The 8791-nt window shown below is 60.8% G+C and overlaps 1 protein-coding gene across 1 annotated transcript; it reads right to left on the bottom strand.

The window, feature by feature from the left end:
- Nucleotides 1–1300: 1300 nt before the first annotated feature.
- GPR37L1 (G protein-coupled receptor 37 like 1) lies at nt 1301–7136 on the bottom strand. The gene is made up of 2 exons (XM_050911504.1): nt 6181–7136; nt 1301–2113 (listed from the first exon to the last, which is right to left on the bottom strand). Exons 1-2 carry the CDS (start codon nt 6871–6873, stop codon nt 1301–1303), a joined length of 1506 nt encoding a protein of 501 aa, XP_050767461.1. The 5' UTR covers nt 6874–7136.
- Nucleotides 7137–8791: the final 1655 nt, after the last annotated feature.

Consider the following 8791-nt stretch of genomic DNA (forward strand, 5'->3'; position numbering starts at 1 on the left):
AAGCCTGCAGTGAGCCCCTCACATTCACCCAGCCGTAGCAACCGTCTCCCTCGCCCCGGCATTTTGTGGGCTGGGGCGGGTGCCAGCAGCAGGACAAGGAGCTTTAACAGCTCTGGTGGACGGGGCCAGCGTGGCCAGCCTGCCCTCAGCCCAAGCCAACCCACCGGCTGCTCCCCGAAGCCCCCCCTGGGTGCAGGAGCCTTGGGCAGGGGGTGGATGTGGGGCTTGGAAACCCTGATACTCTGAAACAATCGTCCTGGGACAATTTTGTCCCTGCAATGGGCAGATGGATGAAGGCCAGGAGCCCTGCATGGGGCTGTTTGGATGAGATGCGCTCACCCCATCGGCTCCCCAAGGGATGCTGGTGGTGGTGGTCCCACATGGCCCGCCCAGCACTGCACGGCAGCACCATGCAGCAGCAGCACCTTGGTCCTGCACGGTGCAGGTGAGGAACTGGCTGCCTTGCAGGCTGTGGAGCACAGCCCAGTGCTGGGCTGGCTGGGCTTTACTGGGACTAGTTCTAGTCCTACAAACCAGCCCAAGCCCAGTGCTTTGGAGGGGACCCTCCCAGGGGCTGGCTTGGCACTGGCTCGCTCAGCATCACCCCAGAGGGAGGGGGGCAGAGGGCCTGGCGGCCTTTCCCATCTCCCTTAGGTGCTGCCTGATCTGGCACAGCTGCTTTCCTGCCCTCATGCCTCCCCAGCTGCCCATGCCCACCCCAAAGCCCCCTGGTTTTAGGGAAGAGCCATCCAAGCCCCAAGCGCTGGCTCCCCGGGGCTCTGCTTGGCGGTGCTGGATGGCTGCAGGTGCAACGCGCTCTAGGTTACTGGTTTATTGAGCTCTTACAGGGCACTGCTTGGATCTGGTGGGATATAGTCACTGGGACCTTCTCCTACTGTGGAGGGGGCTGGCAGGAGGGGACGGGACAGGACGAGGGCAGTTTGTGTTTGCTATGTCCTCTGCAAGCCACCATGGAAACCCTCCGTAGTTTCAGACGAGACCTTTCTGGCACAACTCCATCTCCAGAGCAGCAACCCCTCTGAGCCTGGCCAGGCAGCCAGTATGGGAGGGTGCTGATGTCCTTGCTGGCCTTTGGGCAGAGGCAAGAAGGCCGCCAGTGTAGCCACAGGGACTGGGGTTTCAAGCCCCACTTGCCCAATGTGGGGTTTGAAGCCCATGGCGCAGCCCCCTGAGCTGTCTCTTCTGCTTGCTCTACGTCCAGACACGGGCACTAATGGCAAAACAATGTTTGGTCTTGGGAGGAGGTGGTGGAATGATCTCTACAGCTCCCCGGTGGCACTTAGCAAGGTGTGCCGAGGGCCAGGAGGGGTGGAGGGGACTCCCGGGGCTTGTCAAAGAAGATGGAGGAGGACATCTCTGTTTTGAGCTTGCTGTCGGCGCTGCCCTCGCTGGAGGCAGTGTCAGGGCTGCAGCCCTCACAGCAGCAGCAGCAGCAGTCCATGAAGGCCTGGCCCAGGGGTCTGCAGAGGCACAGAAGCAGGACGGGTGTCACTGAGCACTTGAAGAACAAGAAGAACTGGTTGATGAGGTTGAGCAGGTCCAAGGTCTGCTTGGACATGTCAGGGGACATGTAGGCCACCACGATGTTGCAGACATTCTCAGGGGTGGTGCAGAGCCCGTAGATGATGGTCAGCCCGATGATGGTGCAGTTCAAGTGACTCTCGCACTGGCTATGCTTGGTCCCTCGGCACTCGGTCTTCTTCTCGGTGCTGCTGATCCTCCGGGTCACCAGCTGGCAGCTCACAGTGAAGAGGATGGGCAAGCAGAAGTAGCAACCAAAGTACCACCACATGCGAGCATTTTGGTAGGTGAGCACCAGCGAGTAGACAGACTCAGGCAGGCTGGACGAGGGCTTCATGGTGCAATACTCCGTCACCACGCCGGACACGGGTGACGTGTCCCGCACCAGCTGCCAGAGCAGGATCTCCGGCACTGACAGCGTCATGGAGCCCACCCAGATGACAGCCAGCTTGGCGATGATGGACTGGCACTGCTCGATGGGCCGGGCGCTGGCCTGGGGGCTGGTGGCTGCGTGGAACCTGTCGATGCCCAGGGCGCAGAGGCTGAAGGTGGTGACTCCCAGCGACGATACCTGGCGAGGGGGGAGGCAGAACAAGTGGGCCTTGCTGCAGGGACATCACGGGGGACTTGACTTTACCAGGCTGGTGGCAAACCCCTGGCTACCCACGACCACAGCCCGAGACCCTTCCTCCAAGGCTGTCGAGAGGTCACAGCCTGTGGCTGCATCCCAGGGCTAGAGCCACTTTTCTGTGACTCCTGAAAGGGCAGTGGATAAAAATGTCCCTTGACCCGTTTGTCCCTGCCCACCTCCCTTTTCTGCAGAAGGGAGAAGCTTTGCTGGATGTCTGTCTGTCCGTCCAGCCAGGGTGGGAATAGCAGGATTGTCCCTCAGGCTCTTCCTCTATGCTGAATGGCTCTCAGAGAGGAAAAGCAGGGACCATCACACCCACCAGCACCTTCCTGGGGTCCCCAAGGCCCCCCCCCCGCTGCCTCAGGCTGGCTTGTTCCTGCCCTGCTCTGCAGAGCTGCTGCCTGCTTCACAGACAGGCCAAATGAGTTGAAGGTGCCGTTGTCACAAATCAGCTTGGGGCAATTTCCGCTGCATTGAGAATGGCAGGAAAAACATCCCGTTTGCCAAAGGGAAGAGGCCAAAGGAGGCAGAGGAATTGCGGTGGCTCTGGGAGGGCTGGCAAGGCACCGAGGGTCACAATCAGCATTCATGGTCCCAGCCCCAGAGCTGCAGCTTTGCTCAGAGCCAAGTCCCACAGCCCTTGGCCAGGAAAATGGCAGAGTCACATGCTGGTGCCCCCCAGCCCCGTGGCTGTTCCTGGCCTCACGAAGCCATCAAACATCACCCTGTGCTGAAGGACCTTCCCAGCACTCAGGAAACCTCCCAGGGCTCTGCTTGATGCCCGGATACCAGCCCGAAACAGGTCTGGCACTGCCAGCCCCTCACCCCCCCAGGCCTTTTCCAGTGGTCCTGGGTTGACCCCTTCAGCAGCTCATGACCAGCACTGATGCCAAGCACCCAGCATCACCGTTCAGTTATGCACAGCAGCAGCCCCCCAGACACAAGCATCAGGGCAGTAGCCCAGCATCACCATCCTGCACCCAGCCCCACCGCCCAACAACGCTGCTCATGTCCCAGCTCCTCTGCCCAATGCCCAGAGCCACCCTGAGCATCCAGCACCCTTGCTCTGCCCCACAACCAGCACCCAGCGCACTTGCCCAGCTCCCTGGCTGGCACCTGCAGCCCTCGCAGCACTGCTGTGCTGCTGCCTCTCCTCTCTCCCTACACCCTCCCACAGGCTCTTCTGTCTCTCCTGATCCCCTTGGTCCTGGCATGTAATTCAGACATGGCAGAGCATCCTTCTCCAGTGCCCTGGCAGGGATGCAGCTGGTGCCACTGGTAACCCCACATCCCTACACACTGCCTGTCACCAGGAGCCCATGTAGCCAACTCTGCTCCAAAAACCTGGCTTTGTGCCCCCCCACAGGGCATTTGAGTAGCTACAAAGCGGAGGACAGAAGATTTGCTCCTTACAGAGTTCATCCAGCAGTCTGAAATGCTTGCACAGTCCCATACAGAAAGGCTGGACATTACTGGACTGCAGACTGATTCCCCTCTCGAGGTTGACTCTTTGCTGGGGTTTTAGCTCTGGCCTGACCATGCCCTTCCACCCACGCTGAAGGGTCCCTGGTGCTGGGTCCCAGGTGAACGGAGAAGCCCTGAAGCCCCTTTCTGCTTTTGCTTTGGGGCCCAGAGACAGGAGGGCAAGGCAGGATTGGCATCTGGGGTGGAAGAGCACGAGTAGCCTCCTGGGTGGACCACACCAGGACCATGCCTCCCCGGGGCTGCGCCATGCCCGTCCTTCAGGAGCCCCAGCATCCCATCGTCCTTCCTGCCTCCTTCGGGGACCGAGCTGTCCCAGGGGCACCCTGGTGCTGCTGAATCGCTGTACCTGGAGGTGCCACGCCCAGGGATCTCCCACAGGGACGTGGTCAGGGAGCCCATGAGCAACTCAGAGACAGGCCATGGCAGATCCTCCTCAGAAAGGGGTCTGGTTTGGGGACATCACCCTTTCCTTCCTATCCTTACCCAGGGTGCTGAGCCTGCCTGCCTGAGCAAACATGGGTCCATACTCCTGCCCCTCTCCGAGTCCTCCTTCCACCTGGCTGTGACGTCAGGGGCCTGAGGTGGAGGATAGGGATGGGGGAAACACTTCATTTAGTAAGAGGCTGGGCTGGGAGACCTCCAGAAATGAGCAGCTCCTGCTTGCTAAGCAGGGGAGACAGTGTGGAGAGGTGGGGGCTGCACGGTTCTAACAAACACCACGTTGTCGTGCTGGGCTATAACTCGCAGGTTTAGGGCTGTGCCTGGCAGGATACCCAGGGTGCGGGTCCATCACCCCAGGCCTGCGCCCAAAGGACCCAGTGGCATTGACGGGGTGCCCTGCTAGGGGTGTGCGCAGCCAAGCCGTCCATGAATGTCCAGGGACCCCCGTGCCTCTGTGGACCCTGCGTAAAGGCACTGACACAAGGGAGCTGACTGTTACGGTGCCAGCAGGGCACGGAGCAGCAGGACAGAGCGGGACCACTAGTGGCAGTGGTGGCCTCAGACCTGCTCACCTCACAGCCCTGGCAGTAGGGGCTGTGTCAGCCCATCCAGGCCCACATCTACCCCCCCAGCCCATGCTGGAGTCACCCCAACCTGCAGCTGCTGTCAGGTGAAGCAGGAGAGGATAATCCAGCCGCCCAGGGAGCAGGATGCAGCCAGGTCCTGCACCCGAGAGCTCTGCGGGTCCCGTTCTCCAGCAGAAGCTGGACCTGGGAGTGGGATGTTGGGGAGGGGATTGTGATGGGACATGTCAATGTCTCAGGGCCATTTCTTTGCCTGTAATGACTGAGGTCCCTGCAGCCATGAGCTTTCCCCATCTGAGTGCCAAGGCCTGCTCTCTGTCCCCTCCAGCTGTTATTTCTCTGAGCAGGCTTGAGTCCTGGTGATGGGCACAGACAGGTCTGGTGATGATAGAAGGCCAGGTCCCAACTCAGCATGGTGACAGCCCTGGGAGGGCAGGGCTGGCCTGGGCATGGGTATCAAGGGGTGTCAGTGCCCCCACACAATCTGATCAGGTTTGGAGAGAGTGAGGGCAGCAGCCCCCAGGCCCTCCAGCACAAGCCATGGCCTTGGCTTGCAGCTGGTTTTCATGTGTTGCGTCAGGGGCACTGACCACAGCAGTAGGCGCTCAGTGGGACAGGCAGGTTTTGAACCCCATCTGGCCTGACCAAGGCTGAGAGGGTCTCCAGGGACCTGACACTGTCTCTGATCTCTTCCAACCTTTTGTTTGCACCCTTCTTTGATAAACCAGGCTTTGGAGCCCCAGACAACACGCACAGGCAGGCTGGGTCTGTCTGTTGTACATGGGCACGGAGGGGAGCAGCCTGATCCCAGATGTCCCTGCAGGATGGGGGATGCCCCACAGCGAGGGTTTGTTTTCAACGCAAGAGCAGAACCATGCAAAATCATGCCATCTGGGTGATTTTTGCTCATTCTGCCTTCCCCTGTCATCACAGTCCCTGTAGCCTTCTCAGTAGGTCCCCAGCTCACCCTGAACGTGGCCAACCCATCATGCATGAGGCTTGAGGACAAGCAAAGATCTCAGGTTCCCAAACCTAATTCCTGGGCTCTCCCACCCCAGTGCTGCTCAGCACTGCCCCACCTGCAGCCTCCTGCCCTGGGGCCGTCCTCAGCAGCCCACCATGGCCAGTGCTGGGCCAGCACACTGTGGGGCTGAGCCCACAGCCTGGGGGATGCCGGCCTGGGACAGGGACAGATGGACGGAGGGACCCCATGGACAGAAGTCCCCATGCTGGCTGGACAAAGAAGAGTTTCACAGGCTCTTCCCATCCCTGGCAGCGTTGGTGCTGGCTGCAGAGCCTGAGGAATGGCCCGGGGCAGAGACAAAGGGAAGGTCAATACTGGGACTGTCCCTCAGCTCCTTGCTGTGCCCCACGATGGGGGTCTCTGGGGACCACAGCCCTTGTGCCAGGCCACGAGCAGCATGGAGTGCCCCCAAAGCAAGAGGGCAGAGAGGAGCTGAGTCCCTGAGCCCTCCAGGGCCCTGTGCAGTCCCTTACCTCCATGAAGGGCACGATGCGACAGGACACGTCCCCCAGCAGCCTCTTCTTGGTGATCTCATTGAAGATGACCACAGGCAGGCAGAAGAAGAGGATGAGGAAGTCCCAGAAAGCCAGGCTGGCCAGGATGGAGTTCCAGGCACTCTTCATGTAGTAGTTGTGCCACACGATGCACATCACAGAGAGGTTTCCGATGATGCCCACTGCAAAGACGATGAGGGACAGGAACATCACGGCATAGGCGCTGTAGGAGTTCTCCGTCACTGGGTACAAGGGGTTCTGGATTTGCAACCGCTTGTCGGACACAGTGGTGAGGTTGGCTCGGGGCTCTGCCCCCTCCCCGTCTGTGGGGACCCTTTGTTGCTGCTCAGATGGGTCCGTGCTGGATGGCAGCAGGGCCTTGGTTGGGTGCAGGCTGGCGGAGTTGAGGGGCCGCGGGAACTCCACCCGCACCCCTGGCACGTACTGCTGCACCGACTTGGAGTCCTCCTCCGTCCCCCGGCGGAGCCTCTCCTTCCTCACCTGGACCTCTGAACTGTCCCGGGAAATCGTCTGCAGAGTCTTACCTCCATCTGCACCCTGGCCATGGTGGGTGCTGCCTTCCCCAGGCTGCCCAGCCCTGCCTTGCATCGCCGCAGCCCCCAGCACCAGCAGCATCAGCAGCAGGACGACAAGTGGCGGCGGCGAAGGCATCGTCCCCTCTGCACCCTCCGGAGAAAGCGTGTGCCGGGAGACAGAGCAGCCCCGAGCACAGGGACCCCGGGGCTGCAGGCAGCGAGGGAGCCTTCCGGAGGAGCAGCCGGTCTGTCCGGCTCCAGCCGCTGCTCTGGGCTCTCCGGAGAGCTCTGGGCAGAATAAAAGCTGCGCTGGGGAGCGGCAGAGCCAGGCCCTCTGCTGGTCACCCACCCGCTCCCGGGGAGGCTGCCAAGCTCTGCGGAGATGTGCCAGCACCCAGGCTGGGCAGCTTGGCATCCCGCAACATTCCCCAACATCTCCCCAGCATCCCCCAACATCTCCCCAGCATTCCCCCAGAACAAGCCAGATAAAGGATGCCCATGGCTTAGCACTCGGGATGGGCTGCTGAGCTCAGCTCTTCCCACTCAAGATCTCCCACCCCCTGCCCCCAAGCAGGCAGCACCAAGCGTGCCCAAGGTCCGGCACTGGGCACCATGTGGCACAGCCCCTGCGCACTCAGCCTGGACTCAGGATGCCCTCGAATGGCCAGACCATCTCCCCGGGGCTGGAGGGGTGACGGGGCTGCCCTTGGCGAGAGGAAGGACTGGCTGGCCTCAGGTGATGCTCCTTGCCACATCAGGGTGTCAGATCTGCTGGCCTAGTTCTCCCAAGGTTTGTTGCTGCTTTTCCTACTGACTTCCCCCTGGGACAGGGGTTTGAACAGAACTGAGGTGTCTGATCCCCTGTACCTATGACTTCCCCCAATACCCATCAGTTCTCCCCCACACCCATCATCTTTCCCCTTTTCCATCGCCTCTCCCCATACCCACCACCTCTCCTCTGTTCTAGTCTCCTGTTCCCCTACCTGTTATCTCTCCCTGCACTGTCACCTCTTCCCTATGACTGTGGGACCGGAGGGACCAGGGTCCCCCCTGGGGACATGCCCTGTGACACATAGGCAGCCCATGGGGATGCACGCCAGGCTTGAAGCAGTGGGGCTACCCCAGACCTGGGCAGCTCAAGGAGTCTGTCCCTCTCCTGCATGGGGCAGTGGCAGGGGCTGGGATGCCTCACCCCACTGCAGCCAGCAAACACCAGCTTCCCCCTAGCTGGGACCCCACTGCCGTCTCCATCTGGCACTGTGCCCACTCTTCCCCGAGTCAGAAGGGCCTCTGGGCTGACGTCCCGGAGCACTGAGGGGGACGTGGGCCTCTTGCTGCGTCACTGGGAGCTGGGAGAGCTGACGCCACTGGAGCCAGCACAGGGAAACTGAGTCCCAGAGCTCAGAGGCTGGCCCTTCCAGGTGAGCGTGTGACCACAGCTAGCAGGACATTTGCTGACATGGGTTTCAGCGGTGGGGTGCTCCTTCTCTGCTCAAAATCACGTTGTACTCAGCTGGCCCTTGGTGCTCGGCCACGGCAGCTGGGCTGGCGGAGACTCCTGTTGCCCCACGTCCCTCCAGGGTGGGGCAGGAGGAATCTCTGCTCCCAAATCATTTGGCTCAGCCAAGTGCAAGACCTTCATCCCTCCTGCGCTGGAGCCATTCCTCCATTGTGTGTGACAGTGCTGATCAGCAAAGGCCACAGAAATCAGAGGCACTCCTGCAGCCTGGCGCTTTTGCTTGAAGTCCCAACCTCCTGCCAGCAGCACTTTGCCCAGGGCCCTGCAGGGAGGAGCTGGCAGCTGCGCCTGGTTGCTCTCCTTTCTCACGCTGCTTCTCCTGCAGCCAGGTGCTGCTCTTTGACTCTGGATAATGCTATGATTTTTGAGCATCATTTGGATATTTCCAACGGGGACAGGAGGATTTCAGCTCTTGCTGGATTCTGCAGGAGCAGACAGTAGCAATGCCTGAGGTCTGTCCTGGGTGCAGAGGGACCGGCACCTCAAAGTGATCACTGGCCTGATGCTAGTGGAGCCTGCCTACCACAGAGGAAGA

This window comes from Gymnogyps californianus, chromosome 27 (assembly GCF_018139145.2).
Source record: "Gymnogyps californianus isolate 813 chromosome 27, ASM1813914v2, whole genome shotgun sequence".
Lineage (NCBI taxonomy): Eukaryota > Metazoa > Chordata > Aves > Accipitriformes > Cathartidae > Gymnogyps > Gymnogyps californianus.

Excerpts from the sequence above, each read along its gene's own strand:
- GPR37L1 (XM_050911504.1), bottom strand. The coding sequence starts at position 6,873 with ATGCCTTCGCCGCCGCCACTTGTCGTCCTGCTGCTGATGCTGCTGGTG. Across the intron at positions 2,114-6,180 it reads GCATCGTGCCCTTCATGGAG|GTATCGTCGCTGGGAGTCAC; the intron begins GTAAGGGACTGC and ends CCCCCTCGCCAG.